General features: G+C 42.6%; 1 protein-coding gene across 1 annotated transcript in view; it reads left to right on the forward strand.

The window, feature by feature from the left end:
- The window catches only part of LOC117745289 (RNA-binding motif, single-stranded-interacting protein 3-like), a 103,672-nt gene that overhangs the window by 34,167 nt on the left and 52,611 nt on the right, over window positions 1-16,894 (forward strand). The window contains exons 3-4 of the mRNA XM_034553518.1: window positions 4,713-4,771; window positions 12,481-12,572. Coding sequence (XP_034409409.1) covers window positions 4,713-4,771; window positions 12,481-12,572 — 151 coding nt within the window. The remainder of the gene's footprint in view (window positions 1-4,712; window positions 4,772-12,480; window positions 12,573-16,894) is intronic.

The following is a 16,894-nucleotide window of genomic DNA, read 5'->3' on the forward strand; positions in this document are numbered from 1 at the left end:
GTGCAACCAAACTAACTGGAGATGTCAATCAAACATGAAGAGCTCTTCCAATCCCCTTGCGTAGGAAAAACCACAGGTGCGTAGGTCTTTAAATACGCTTATGACGTTTATGTCATACATATCTACATGTCACATTCACGATTTCTAACAGTTACGGAAGCTCCTCTCTACGAGGCTTTTCACTCCGCTTTCAAGTGTGTCCGTTTGGAACCGATCGTATCCAAAGTAGTTATTTTCTAGCATAACCCGACGACCCTTTCGGTTCAACAGAAAAAGATCTTCGGTGTTGGCTCTCAATTTCACTGTAATAACATAACATAAAAAATAACCTATACGTGGACCCAAATTGAGATGGTGTTGAGCCCTCTGGAGACTTATGGCCGGCGATGTAGTGGAGTTTAAACTCATCGAAACTCAATTTACTCTCCGCCGTGTTTTTGAAATAGAGCAATAGCCAGCTATTTGATCGGACCTCTGTGGCAAAAGTTCACAAATCTTCACCAAGGAAAAAGAATAAAGTAATCCGCTGCCTCTTCGTCGTGGAAACACTCCCACGCTACGTTTCTTTATAGCACCTGAACATGGTAAACTACGGGCAATGAATTCAAAGACTTCTGAAGCACTGAGCTTCCTCGGTCCCTCCCTCTGTGTTTGTCTCAGTCTAACTGGCAGAGTGGGGAAAAATGAGGCGAGTGCAAGAGACAAGATGGCTGCATTGGATCCCCAATTAGGGGATCCCACACACAGAGACCTACCAGCGTGGACGCTCATGCACACACACACACACACACACACACACACACACACACAGCCTCAGAGAGAACACGCACAATGTACAAACACACAGAACGCCCACGTATACATAATGTATATACACACTCGCATACATCCTGGAGAGATAGAAATAGTGCATGTGTGTGTGTGTGTGTGTGGGTGGCAACTGTGGTTCAGTAGACATCAAACGGCGAGCATCCATAGGCTGACGGTGCTCCACAAGAAAATGAAAAAAACGCGGATCAGACGCTGTGGGGGCCCTCAGAGGACTGTCATTAACACTTCACACACACATGAACACACAGCCAGGGTGCACCCAGATTGTGTCGAGACTTGACAACATTTGGTGCACTGGAGTTTTGCATTGACGTTGCCCCTTAAATCTTGACGATTGCAGCGGTCTCGTTGTGTTTTGGTGTGTGACGCATTTCTTGTTGGGGAAAGAAAAGAAATGATTCTAAGGTGTTTCCTTAAAAGAAACGTAGCTTTTTCCTAAAAGTTCTTGTCTCGCTTAGAACTGTTTTTGTGGGGTTTTATAGCATTTCTATAAAGAAAATAGAAAGTGTTAGGCTCGCCAGCTATACTTTATGATATAAAAGTCACTTCTTGACAAAATGGAGATACTTCAGCAGGTTTATCTTCAGAAAAAACAACAACAATGCATGTGAAGAGTTTGACTCCACAGGAAAAGCGTAAAATACGCTTTTTATTCTCTCAGCAGCTATATATCACATATTAACTATACACCTTTCTCTCTCTATTACTTACTACCCATATTCTTGAGGTATACGCTCTGTTGAGCACACTGGGCTTCAGAGTGGCGTCTTCTGGATGGGACTGACAACAACGATCGTCATGAATCCACCGAGCAGACCGGATGTACACTTTCGGTTCCGTGTCCTCTCGATGTACAATGACGAGCCTACATCTATAACTCAGGGAAGACACCGGTTTGGTTAAGGAACTGCAGATCAAGCTGTGGCGTAGGTCACTTTGTCAAGCATGTTGGGGGAAATTGCTCCGCTTTTTCTTCCCACTTAACTCCCATTATGGACTCTTTAGTCTTGATTTACATCTAATGGAAACAAATGCCTTTCAGGACCGATTTGCTCTCTGTTTCCATGGCCTGGTGGAGGGTAATGGAATAAGGAAGTGCTAACCCTCACCATCTGGCTCCTCGTAGTCCTTCATTGTTATGTTATGAGTATTTGAATAGTATTCATGGGTGTCTCCTGTGTGCCGTCAGGGTCAAATGCGGGTCAAAGTTATTTCAACTGGCTCCAGCTGGAATCAATGAGAGGTTGTTTCAGTTGGGACTTGAAGACAGAACGGGACATTCTGCACTTTTTCCTCTCCTCTCATTCCTCTCCTCTCCCCTGCTTCCTTACTTCGTCATCTGATCTGTTATCAATACTTTCTTCCATTCCATCACCTCGATAGCAGCTTTTTTTTTTTTTTTGGAGACAATGGAATTTTCACTGAATCAAATCCAGAAGGAAACACCATTTTGTACGGTGTTGTTGTAATTTGACATTTCCCCGAGGCCACGGTGTCATTCCTCTCTCCTCCTATTATTTTGTTTTTTTCAGTCCGGCTAGATTGTGTTGAGAGACAATGAACAGGTGGATTCAGACTTGTACGTCACACACATTGAACTGAGGATAACACACACACACACACACAGACACACACACACACACACACACACACACACACAGACACGCATTAAATGTCCGCTGTATTTGTTTTCCACTTTGTGACAACCGGGAACATATTTTCTCAAGATTCATAACGTGTCAGCCAGGTACCACTCTCTTTGTCTTTCTCACTCTCTTTCTCTTCTTTTTTAGATTTTTTTGTCATGCAGTCATACTAACTCACCAGACACATTCACTCACACACGCACCGTAGGTGTTTACACTCATGCACTGACACACACACACACACACACACACAGTCTGAATCACACTGAGGCAGAAGTCAACAAAGAGTTAGGTATTGCCAGATGGTGTGTATGATTACCTCTTTGGTGTTTTGATCTGCGGCGCTGCCTTGCGTGTGCGTCCGCATGTGTGTTTGTGTTTGCGTATATGTGTGTGTGGGCGGTTAGTCCTGCCTGAGTGTTTTTTTTGTGGGTTTTTTTACGCCTGCAACAGTTGGATTGCTCCACAAACCGCATTCCAAAGACCTTGTTTACCCCAAGAAAAAGAAAAAAAAATCGAACGTTAGATTTTATTTTAGCCTCGTCACAAACAAAAAAAAAACACCTTCTTAATTTACAAAAAAGAAAGAGGTGTGAACATTCCCGAGCTGCTCAGCTGCCGTGTTACGTGTGATAGCAGCCTTTTAAACTCTTTTGTCCGACTTTACTTCTAAAGTCTCCCGTCCCAATAGAGTACGATGTGAAGAGCTTCTCTTCTTTTCACTGACAGAAGTGTTCGGCTGACAGAGACTCTCCCGATGCTGACAACTAAATGATCTCTTCTTTATTAAACACCTCTTACTATCTCTCTATCGCTCCCTGACTACCTCGCTTCCTCCTCGCCTTCAGTGTCTTATCTTTTGACTGACTGCTCTCCCTCTCCTCATCTATTTCTCATTCTTCCGAGTCTCCCCCCCCCTTTGTTCGCCCCTCTCGGCTGGTAACCTCCCACACTGTATCGTCTCCTGATTTCTCTATCTTTCCTGTCTCCCTCCTAGTTGTCTTCCTCTGCGCTTCTATCCCTCACCTGTGGCCATCAGCCAGTCAGCCAGTCAGCCAGCCAGCCAGCCGGCTCGTCAGTCTGTCAATCTGTTTGATAGTCCCTCCGCCAGCCAGTCAGTCATTGTTCAGCAGTGTTAAAACATTCATTAAAAAGTCTCATCCCCACCAGCTAGGCAGTGATCCAGGCTGATCTCAGGCATCCAGGCTCAGTCTGTCCTAAACTTCTCTTAACTTCTCTCTGTGAGAACAGTGAGCTGGAGACTGGAAGTGTAATGGAGGGGGAAATAAGGGAAGAAGACAAAAGAGAGAACGAGGCAGAGGTGTCAAACGTAAGAAAGAGAGGAAGGGAGCGAAACGGACATGACACTAAAGTTGTCAGAGAGGACGGAGGTAGGGAGGTTGTCCGTCTCCCTTATAGGCCCTCCAAGCAGGATTCGGTGCCATACAGCTATCAAGTGGTTACTGTATGATCATTTATAAGACAATACTGTCTGTGCTCTGAGGCTCCGGGTGAGATTTGGAAAAAGATTAGGACAGAAGATGGAAGCATAGACACAGAAAGTGTAACTGTAAGACGAATTCTCTTGCGGATACCTGTGTCATGGTCTCAAATTCAAACGTTGTAGAAACGCTGTAGGAAATATAAGAAATCAGATGAAGAAACACTTCTTGAATTTAAACACTTTAGGCACAGTCGAGCTTGGAGCTAAATGCTAAAGACGGCTAACAAGCTCACGATGACAATGCTAACACGCTGCTGTTTAACAAGAACAATGTTTACCAAATTGCCCATCTCAGCATGTTAGTATGCTAACATTTGCTAATTAGCCCTAAACTAAATTGATTGGAATGTCATCTGTTTTGCACATTTAATAGTAAAATATATATATATTTTCACGTGGTGACGGTGCTCGATGGGGAACTTGAATGTCTGTACCAATATTCATGGAAATCCATCCAATAGTTTGAATTTGAACACCTCATTGGGAAGCTTGATTAAAAGCCAGGGGATCACCAAGGTCACACGATGTCATCCTCTGGGGACCAAGAATGTCTGCGCCACATTTCAGTGCAATCGAGTTGTGAAGTGGACCCACGGATTGACAAACAGCCAATGCCGCCGTAGAGCCATGCAGCATGCATACGACTCCAAGAACAACCAATGTGTATCTGTTTAGATGAGCAAATACAGGATATAATGACTGATCAGAATATGTCGTCGTTGTTTTTACAGATATGGGAAGATTGTGTCAACAAAGGCCATCCTGGACAAGAACACCAACCAATGCAAAGGTGAGTGAGGATGCAATGACTCTATCCAGTGGGGCCATCTGGAGCCTTGCAAATGGGACTATATACTTCCCAAACTCGGATTTTGATATGACGCTTGGGTCTGGAAAACATCAGTTGAGAATTGATTAAACTTGGCTCAGCTTACAGACCAGTCACACTGTTGTTATATATACATGCCTTCATCTTGTCCTTTTACCCCCCCTCCCCCGATTAATCAATGCCTAAAGGTTTTTACAATGGGCTAAAATGTCTGTCAACAGTGTGACGTCAAATCAAAACCAATGACTCATGTCCCATGTGTTGGCCCCAGGATGGTGTGGTCAGCTATGTGGTAACGGTGTGTGTTTTCACACCGCATACAGCACAACTGTGTCATCCTTTAATCGAACGAGGCACCCGCGACAGTATCTTCATTTTGTTTTTTTTTGCTCTTCGATGATGATGATGATGATCTCAGGATTGCACGCCAATCATACTCAAAGTTAAGCCGCTTTTAAGAGGAAAATGTTTCATCCGTCGGTTGTTGTCATTGGCCGAATCCAAACTGAGAACGCCACAATGGGTTTTTCAAATGGTCTCCGTGGTGAATGAGGCTCACTCGAGTGTCTCCTGATCAGAGTCTGCTTGATTGTCGGAGTGGTTTGAACAAAGCACAAATCAATATGATTGTAGTCGTCTGCTTTTTGAAGAGGCACAGAAGAGCATGTGTTCAGCATGATTGCTGCTCCTCTGCCCGGGCCGTACTCAAAAGGTATTGTTAGGTTGTAGTGGATTTTATATATATTTGCACATGTAGATAAGAGAAGTTTATGTTTTAAATTAATACATAAAGAAAGATATGATAATTAATTTGGGATATTATGAGGAATATTCTGGAGGAATGTATTGTGAAACATAAGAGAGGATCACTGTTTTATTATTCTGTTTTAATGACAAATGTAATGATTAACTATGATGCATGAGAATGAATGAATGTTTTATTGTTTAGACAATAGTTAAAATGGATGCCGATTGAAACCTGAGATGTTGCTTTTATTCTGTAGGCAGGATAATAGGGTTTTATTCTGAAGGGGAACTTCCTGTCCTTGACCGGAAGTGTGAGCTTTGACCCCCGCTAGTTTATCGATTTGAGGCATTCTTTGAAGTGGCCAATGGAACTAACCTTCAGGTGTGAACCTTATGTCTTATTCGCTGGTCAGCGTAGCATGCTGTGTCTCTGAAAGGTATTTGCATGAATACCTCCACTAACCAATGGGAGCTTAGCTCAGCGAATGGACTGCGAATAAAACTAATTGTGAGACGTGAATTTGGTCTCTTACGTGGTGACGCCAGACAGAAACTGTTGGCTAAGTCAGGAGACTGTGGAAGCGAAGCCATGTGAGCGCGTCCGGGCCTGGACCATGTATGTATACAGATGACTCTTGTTTGTTATGATTAAATAATGATTATTATTATATATCTCTGGCTTCGGAGCTTCTTCTTCCAAGCACAAGGTAGCTCGAGACTCTCTGAACTCTTACAGTATACTGACATGGTTCAGGACAACGGATACACACATGTAATCAGCTTCAATGGTGGGAAGGAAAAAAAGCCCGATTGATAGCGATGGCAGGAATGTTAATGCGAATTATGCTTGTTTTAGTATAATAATGGGAATGCCGCACTTCATTGAGTCTCCCCTGAAAACGACTTTACTTTAGTTAATATGTTGACTCTTTTTAAACGGCCAGGTATATAAATCGCACCAATTTCCTAATTTGACGTCACATAATCAAACATTGCTCGGAGCTCTGAAAGCATATCTAAATACCCGTACCGACATCATTACTGCACAGCCTGAGGGATGACGGGAGATTCTATAAACCCAGTGATAATTATCAGTTATTCTTCCGTCTTCTCAAATCATTACATTTTGTCGTCGCAGTTACTTGAAATGAAATTCAAGAAAACTGGATTTAGTAAAGCGTCAGTGCTCCAGCTCGTGATTATTATGTGTGCCAATCATCGCTTCATGCTTCTCATTAGTATGATTTACAAATTGATAACAATATCTGCTTTATATAAGATCACGTTGCATCTGAAAAAAAAGGCCATTTAATTGCAGGGCTTACAAATAACCCACAACCAATCTTAAAATCTGCTTTGAAATGGTGATATTCTATATTTTTCTTTTTGTTCCCATGGAATCTAGATTGCATTGAGTCAATTCCACATACAAGTAGTCCTGCTCCAATAAATACTCACCAGAGAACCACATGTGGATTATTGCTAACCTGAAAATATACTCTTACAAAAGAAATGTGTTGGTTTTGGACCCCTCACAGGATTTTGTTGACAGTAAGAAAAGTATAAAATAACGCCACCTTTCAACTTCACACAGCGTACATGTCATTATCTGCCCTTCGTCCCAGAATGCTTGACTGCGTAGACTGTACACAGTAAAACAGGTGTGAACATATGTGCATTAATACACCCGCCCAATATAGTGTGAACAGAACTGCCTGTGCGTCTGCCATCCATGATCATGTCTCTTCGATTTCTATCTGAAATTAGATAAAAAGTCAATGAAGGACATTCGATGCCCATTTTAATAATGCAAATAGGAATATACGACTCAAACAACCTGGTTTTAACACATTAAATCACATTTTAAGGGATAACGTGGGTATCTAAGTATCCAAATTTAAAAAAAAATTGTAATCTGGGTGTATTTGGTTGAAATCAATGAGCCTACATGTTTCTGAGTTGCAAAAAACGTGTGTGTGTGTGTGTGTCTTCACGTGAACAGTAGGGCCCTTCTTGGCACTATACTCTGCATTTACTCCAGAAAAATACCTATGAACACAAAACCTTTCGAGAGACAGTTTCAAAATGCAAACCGACTTCTCTAGCTGTAAATGTATATGCTCATTATTTAATGTACAGGACACTTACAATGCAGCAGCTGCAGCAGCACGGGCCATTTTTAGTCGGCGATGCTCATCAGCAATTGCACCGCTTGTGTTGTAGACTTCATACATCTCTCAGCCAGTTGTTAACTCACAATGAAGGAGTTTCATTATCAGGCGGCCATTAGAATGCCTTACAACCGGATAAGTGTTGGTTTGATTGCAGAGGCATTCAGCGGGGACGAGATAAGTGCTTAGCGTGACTAAGAGAGTACAAATTGGCACAGAGAGTTCGCTTGGAAAGAGAGGGATGGATGGGAGGAGGCACAGGGAGGGGTGGAGGGAGGGGGTAAAAATAACCTGGGGCTGACAGAAAAGGAAGGGGACTCCTTCAAATCGATGATTGAGCAGACAGCCGCCTCGTTTCAGAGAGAGAGAGAGAGAGAGAGAGGTAGAGAGCGTGAGAGACAAAGAGAAAGGTAAAGTCTGATTACGTTCGATCAGTTTGTACACAGCTGTCGTCATGTGACAGCCTTGTGATCCCAGTTTTCGATGACGGCCTTACTTCCTCTCCATTATTTTTGCGGTCTTCTGGATGATTCCTTCTGGCCCTGTTCGATGCCCTCAAGGCTTCTTTGCTTCTCTGAACCCTGAAAAGGTGGATGTTTCCCTCTGGAACGATATATGTAAATATATGAAAATGGTGCATTAAAAATATGAGCTCCGTAAAAAAAAAAGAAGGAATACACCGTTTCATGGATTGTCATGTCAGTAGAACAAATAAAGCAAAAACGTTCTCTTTGTTCTCTGAAACAATATAACGATGTTCTTTGTAAAAATCCTCAGCGTGGAGCAGCCTCGATGTTAAATACACTGACAGTTTTCTAGTTAGCAGCGTGGGAGCTCTGGGGGAGGGAGAGGGCACAGAGCACAGGATGGAGGAAGGAAGGGAGAGGAAACCACTTTAGATTGTAAAGGATTTCCATTTCCCAAAGACAAGCGCCCTCCCTCTCACTGTCTCCATGTCTCCTGCCCTTTCCCTGCCTCTCTCTCTCTCTGCCTGCCACTCTACCTCCCCCCCCCCCCAACTCACTGCCTCCCCCCCATGCCTCCTTTGCTCCGTCTCTCTCTCCTTTTCCCTCTGTACTCAGTTAGTCTAATGGCCCTAGGCCAGGAACTCTGGCCGTTTAGGAGATTAGATGGGTATGGTGTGTTTGTGTGTGTGTGTGTGAGAATACCAATGTTTATCTCTGCATCCATCTGTGTCTATGAGTGTGTATTCATGTGGGAGCGTGCTTGGTAATAAAACATTTTTATTTTTTTCATTCACGAGTGGATGATTTGTCAGGCCTGACTGAGCAAGATTAATTTTGTGTCATCATAAGGCCACAGATGGGAGGCACCGGGCACAAATGAGAGGGATTATTATCATTCACAAGTATTGTTTTCATTCTTCCGTTCTCTGGAAACATCCTGATCATCGGTCCTGGAAGAGTTTTCATAGGTTATATGAAAATGTAAAAACGACGTGTTGTCGTAACTATTTTCATCAGCTTCAAGGAAGACAGGCATCTGCTCACACACTCAACAAGCTTCCAGAGTCCTTGAGCAAAGACAATGAATCTCTACCGGCTCCATGGGGGGTACATTCGGCAGCTGATACTTGACCTCTGACCTCCGTGGAGGGAGGGGCATATACATGTTCAGAAAACACGGCTCGCTCCTTGAGTGATGAATTGAGTCAAAGCAAATGACACATTTCAAGGTTGATATTCTATCATATTAAACCTGTCAACGAGAGGCACTCAGAGAGGAAATGTCTCTATTATTCATGTCTTTAGTGAAGGGTGTCTGGTGACACATGCGCAGACGTCTTATGATACTATATTACATACCAACATCGACAATAACTCAATACTTTGTTTTTTTAAACAAGACATCGTCATGTGCAAGGCTGCTGAGACGTAGACTTATATCTCTGGTCGGGTAATACGAACTATCCAGTTGCTCTGTAAGTGGTGACAGATTCAAGTCTCAGGCCTCTGGTTTGATGGCCATAAACCGGCACAATTGGCTGATTCTTAAGTGTTTGCCTCTACAGAAAGTTCTACCGACTGTGTTCAACTTATACTGCGTTAGAACTGTCCAAATAATGTACGCTCGTATACAAACTCCTTTAGTATCATACTGATACCACATGAGAAAAAATGCTATCCTACTGCAGTGGCTCAGATATATTTTTTGTAGCCTCTTTATGGATCCAAATAATGAATAAAGAACTGGCTATTAAGGCCACAGGTTACTGACGGTGAATAAAATGACATTTGTTTATGCAGACTGTGTCATGGAAACCCCTGCTGCTCTCATCACAAACAAAAAAAACAACATAATAATTAAATAAACCGTAATAATTAATTGTTGTAATAATTGTAATAATTAAATAAACCGATTAACAAATGAACAAACTCTTAAGTGAGACGATTACAACGTGCCACAGTCCTGTCCAGGAGCTGTGTGCCTTGGAAAATGTGATTTGTGCCGCATAGATGCACTCGATGATGAACTAAACCTTTACTGGTGCGCTCTGGTTTGTGACATTGGCGACTCACATGGCTGGAACACGGAAAACTCATACAAGCTCATTATTTTTTATGCAGCCACATTTTTCTCCATCGATTTGGCATTGCCGTATCCTTTTGTATCGTGGGACTTCGGAAGGACAGTTTTTAGAAATACAGAGTTGAAAGAGATGCACCAGCTCACCTCAAGCATGCCTATGGAGCTGGTAAGGTCACTTCTATCTAACGCCTCAACCCTGGATTTTACTCTAGTCTTCTGCCCCAACCAACACAGAAGTGACACCACTTGAGGCAGTTTATCAAGCTCCCATAGAGCCACAAAAGGCTCCATCTATATATTGTAAAGTCTATGAATTTCTCTTTAAAACACCAGCTTCATCAATACAGTCGCTCTATTTAAAAAAAAAAAAGAAACTGTGTGTGCCGCCAACAATGCTGAACTACTGCCATCCAACGAGAGGACTCAGTTTTGGACGAGTGGTGATTGAATTATCCATCCTGAACTGTATTGGGAGCTTTATTTTCCCACTAATTACACAGAGATAGTCTATGGTTAAACAAACAGCCATTAGTGAGATATGAGAAACGGAACTTTTTTATTTATTTTTTCTCGAATCAAATGAAAGCATCTTCCCGAAATATGAAAGCTTCATGTTTGTACATTCTCAATTAGTCCAACTGTGTTGCTGTGGCCCTAATCAGATGAGTATAGATCAAAACCCGTGGATGCTTGTTCCTGTGGCGTGCATACACTGCGAGCTTGCATATGTTTATGGATCAGTTCGCTTGAATGAAGAAATGAATCTGAACATTTTATGTGCATGTATGTGTTTGTGTAATCCTATTTTGGCTAAATTATGGGTTTCTCATTAGCAACGGTATAAATATTTGCGCGCGCCGCACAGCATCTTGCTGCCTTTGAACAATAAAAAGTAATCTGCTTATCAGCAAAACAGGGAGGGAGAGAAAGTGTATTCCTCCTTCTTGTTATGTTCACATTTCGGATTGTAATGAGTGAAGCTCTTGAAGAGTGGATCATTTAATCGTGTTAACACGCAGCCTAACACTCGAGACTACAGACGGAATCGCAAAGCATTTTTCTTTCTGGCTTAATGCATGTGTCAAAATGTCATTTTTTAAATTTTTTATTCGCCTCTCTTATAAACACTATCAAAAACATTTTTCCACAAACACCCTCTCGGGCTATCTCACCTACACCACACACCCTGGGCAAGCTGCCATTCACACGGCAGACAGTCTGCGTCTCTCTTTGCTTCTTTCTGTCTATTTTGTGACCCCTAAAACGGGGCGTATATATATATATATATATATATATCCGAAAGTATAGATTGATACGTGTGCGTCAGACCTTTTATCTTCCAGGGGCTTCCTGTAGAGCCCCAACCAGAGATCCCCAGAGCGTCAGCAAGTTGACGGATACACTGCACACACGCACGCACACGCACGCACAAAATGATGCCGACCATATTGCAATAAAATCGACCGATGCTCATTCTCTTTGTGTCTTTATTTCTTTAAACAGGACGCTGAATCACTTTAATGGCTCCATTAAATGTAGAGAATTTGTCTCGATGTCACTTGTATTAGCCACTATACTATAGGAACCGCGTATGGGCTTAGAGATTCATTGTGGTACGGGGACAAAACGAGGTCACGTGCACATGCAGGGGGACATTAAATGTCAGACAATTGGAAGTCAGTACATTTGACATGTTTCAGTAAGAAAAAGGCTCTCAGCATCGAGTCACTAATGTACGCACGATATATAGAGAATATGCACATCTCCAGGGAATATATGGTGAGCAGCCATCAGTGCAGCCAACATTAGAGTCGTTATAGAACATCATCATTTCATTAAAAAAAAGGAGCCGAAGAACACAAAACTTGGGCAGACATTAGAAGATCTTTTGCATCGTAAACAAGATAGCGAGGGTTACTGTTATGACACCCATTCTGTTGATGTTCTGTACTAAAAACACATTTAATGGGGGGAAACTAGCAGCTTTCATAAGATACGTGACCTGACTTGATTTTGACACATTTACACGATTTATGCAGCATTGAAAACAAAACACAGACACTGGCTTGTTTTTGCTCCGCGATATTCAGAACAAACAGAACTGATGGTTTTTTCCCTCCGTTTTCGTCGTCCTCCTCCTCCTCCTCCTCCTCCTCCTCCTCCTCCTCCTCCTCCTCCTCCTGTGTGTGTGTGTATGTACAGGCTATGGCTTTGTGGACTTTGACAGCCCTGCAGCGGCCCAGAAAGCCGTGGCTTCGCTCAAAGCCAGTGGAGTCCAGGCACAGATGGCAAAGGTAAGCTGCACCCCGCCGGCCGCTCTCTCCTCCCCTTCTTGTTATTGAGGTGTTGGGCTTCCGTGTGGCGTTGGAAATCACTGTCTGTAAACCCCGGAGAAAACCGATGGCGTTGAGGTGATTTGTGGCCACAAAAAAAAAAAAATTTGACGTGTGACAAACATTAGTGCGGTGATGATAATCCCCGTAACGATCCCTGGATTCACTGTCCTTCGGAGGCCGAGATACGTGCCGCTTTTGAGTTGAAGTTATTGCTGAGATTTTTGATTCTATCCTCATATACAGTTATCAATTAACGGCTTTGATTATGATGAGATTATCGGTCAAACCCTTGAGGAGAGGGGAGAGTACATGGACATTTAGATGTCCGAGCCAGCTCGATTTGTGCTCAAGAGCTCGTTGACGAAGTCGTGTCGTCAATAACATCTGGCAAACGGCAAAGAACGCCTTTTTTCTTCGCCGTTTTTAGATGGAATTGCATGCGGAGAGACGGGTGACCGGAAATAATGGAACACAAACACAGGCGCTTCACCGCCTGACTGGAGCGCTGACAAAAAAAAATTAGAGGCCAGCTCAACTTTGATTTGTAGCCCGTCGGCCGTCATTTCGTAGCTTCATGTGACCGACTTCCATCGAACATGATTTGTAGCCTGTTGCTTGTGTGTGTGTGTGTGTGTGTGTGTGGTAGTAGTGGCAGCCGATGCAACCAAGATGTGCCGAAAAACATGTGGGCCGAACCAGCCCAATCCCATTATCCTTCAATGCGCGTGAAAGACACTGAATAGCTTGCCTTGCTTTCCGATTCATTAAAGCCGTATCGCTGCATACTTCCTTTTTGTAAATGAGAGAGGAGTGCAATTAAAATGGGCCAGTCTTCAGGCACCAACAGCATCCCATTGAATTAAACAGCGGCAAGCCTCTGAGCCACCTTTGCCTCGCTCTTCTATTAAACCTCTTTTCATTAGACTTCCATCTCTTATTTTGTTCCTAACGGCTTGAGGGGGCATTTGGATGAGCAGTGTTGATGTGTTTAGCGGTTGTTAAAGAGAGAAGAGCCCTCGACTCCTCGGAGATTGTGTTTCCCTGAAGGATGGAATTGAGGGCAAAGAGTCAATTCCAAGGGAAATGACACACACTTCTTACTCTTTCATGAACTAATTATGCGCCGAGCTGCTGATGTCCCGGCTAACTTTTCCTGAATCAGGTTGCCGGAGAAAGTCTCCGAAAACACCGCTGTCGGATTTTCTGCTCGAGACTCGGACATTTTGTAAGATGAGCAGCTTAATTGGGATTTGACAACGTCTGGTTTCAACTCATTCAGCACCAATTAGACTGATTGAAGTGAAAACTCATGCACATCCGTGTCAGCGTACGCTGAGGTTTTTTTTGAGCTTTAGGTTATGGGACAGAAACTTTTGTTCTTAGTTCTAATCTGCACGATAGTTCAAAAGCTTTTCCAACCAAATACAGTCGTGGCAGTAGGTAGAGAGAAAGAGAGGATTAGGTTTTGTGAAAGAGGAGACATTGAACATAAATATTGATTGCTTTTTGGAGAGGGGAGGTTTGGAGATAGAGCTGGACTGTATTAAAGACTAAAGCTCACATAGCTCACACTCACATAAAATGGTATCATATATATGAAATACAAAGGTTAAAACATGTATGAGCAACAGTTTTATTGCCTTGTAAAACGGTTTGTTTTATAAGAAACAAAAGGTGGTGTGGTGTGAATGGGTCTTCTTTTTTAGTTATGGGTTTGATTGAATGCAATATTATTGTTTTTTTTTAAAAACTTTTGTTCTTTTGTACAAAATAGAAAAAATCCAACAAGACGAGGCTGTTGAGGTGCACAAAAATAATGAATACATTTGTGCAGAATAGCAAGAATAGCAGCAGAAGCGGTTCATTCATGTTTTCAAGTGAACCTCTGTTGGAGATAATTTGTGAAAAATAATCAGTTCTCAAATCCTTAATCTGAATCAAAGCTCTATCACGCCGAAATAGCAGATTTCCACCATACCGCTACTTTTTGAACATCCTCGTTTATCCACATAGCAGAGTTAAAACTATTTCATTTTACATCGCTCACAAAAGAGATCAATATTATCTCAAATCGAAAGACACATCTTATTAAAAGATCTCAGCGTGCGCGTTAGGATTTAAGAGATGGGTCCGATTAGAGTGAATAATCGATATGAAAAGTTTTCTCTTGAGTCAGTGTTAAAAGGCGTCGGAGCGGATAACATGGTTACACATTAACATCATTAATCAGGTTCAGATTTGTCAGAAACACAAGTTACACAAGTGAATGATTCAGAATAAGAACATTTAACCAAGTGAAGGACCACGAGAGGACCACGAGTAAAACTAGGGGGTTATCATTTGGACTTCAAAGGAGGAGAAAATTCCAATAATCATCAGCGAACGGTGAACCTGGGTCACTGCTTCACGCAGACATCCTTGATCATTGGAGTGCAGACTGAACGGAGGCCTGGAACTGTTCAATGAGTAGAGCCTCCGTCTTATTCTCTGCCAAATTTCAGTTAAAATCATACAAGCCTAAATTATTTGACGAGAAGAGCTCATTAAGCATGAAGAGTTTACTTCAAGTGAACATTGATTGGAGGCAACGGCCCGCCGTGCCAGAATGACTTTTGAAGTGTGTGTGTGTGTGTGCGTGTGCGTGTGTGTGTGTGTTTGTGAGAGAGTGCGGGTGTTATCCAGCTTTGGATGACGCAATACAGTGTTTCCCACAGGGTGTTGTGAGACTGTTTGTACCCTTGTAACAATGTAATATTATAAACACATCGGTTGTATAGATAATAATCCACAAAGCACGGGCACCAGAAGCAGAGGATTCCTTCCACAACGCTTCGGAGTTCTGGAGTTTCGGATTGGAAAAATTCATTTGAAGCCTCCTTAAAGGAAGACACCGTGGCTACAAAGTAGTGCATCCAGGGATACCGTAAACCTTTGTCTGCATCATGTAGTCAAAGCCAAACAGGCACACCATGTGAGGGATGTGGGGTGTGGGGGGGGGGGGGTACAGTACCTTTTAAAAACACTGTGATTACCAATAGGAGAGTGCGAACCAGCGGTATACTTCACAGGTCTGAAAAGCTAACCGCAAAGTTACCCATGATTAGAGTAACTTCCTGGCATTACCCATTAATTAATTCTAGCACAGACGAAGCAAGATTAGACTGTTTGGTGTACATATAATTGTGTTCACTGCGAGAAACCTTTATCCATTAAACCCTGCAGGTCGGACTGACACCTTTCTTTGTGATAGTTGCGTGTTTTGGTTGTGAAGTAAACGAAAAGAGGAAAATACAGCAAGATGTGAAATGAGAAGAATAAAAAAAAGCGTTGTGTGCCTGTGTCACTTCCTCAAGTCTTCTTGGTAATTACAGTTGACCTGAAAGATGATTACTGCTACCGCCCTCTCTCTTGCCTGCTCACTTACAGTTCGTCTTTTCTGTCTCCCGGCCTCACTCTCACCTTCTCTCTTCGGGAGTGTATCTTTTCGATTAAAAGCGAAATGTCTAAATGTTAGTTCAATGATAAATGTCAAGGTTACGTTCTGACTGCAGACTCCACCACCCTATTGCATTGGTTGCTGTGGTAACGACAAAGTAGTCAGTGACTACGTAGCGACACTGGTGACGCGGCTTTTTAACTCGAAAGCATGAGAAATGGAAGTCCATCATTTCGCCATACAAACAATCGCGCTGACAATTGGATGAAATGGATTCAAAACACCTTTTAGATGTGTTTTTTTTCTTCTTTTTTGTCTGTCCAGACTGTCGAAAATCAATCTGGATACAATCGAAATATGAAGTGAACTGGCAGTCTGACAAAGGCCCCAAACTCCCTCCATTACTTAGATCACATATTTCATGAGTGCGTGTTATTTCCTATCCCATTTTCTATTTCCTATCCCATTTTCCGATGCGTGTCCTCGATGCAAACCAATTACATGCTGGACTCGCCGGAAAAATAACTATTGGTCTGTGTGTGTGAAATATTTGTGAAATCTTATCATCAAAAAAGACTGGCCCTATACCAGCTAACAAGCTAACAACCTGTAGAGAGAGTTGTTAAATGATTTTATATTAAAATTCATATCAGGCGCTATTTTTACAATGCAAACAAAACAACAACAAAAAACGCTTGGCTGGGGATCTCAGCCCTGTGTGCGTGTGTGTGCGTGTGTGTGCGTGTGTGTGCGTGTGTGTGTGTGTGTGTGTGTGTGTGTGTGTGTGGACAATAACAGTTTCAGAGGACGAAGGTCACTATGCTAATTAGAGAGATAGTTCCAC

This window comes from Cyclopterus lumpus, chromosome 16, assembly GCF_009769545.1.
Source record: "Cyclopterus lumpus isolate fCycLum1 chromosome 16, fCycLum1.pri, whole genome shotgun sequence".
NCBI lineage: Eukaryota > Metazoa > Chordata > Actinopteri > Perciformes > Cyclopteridae > Cyclopterus > Cyclopterus lumpus.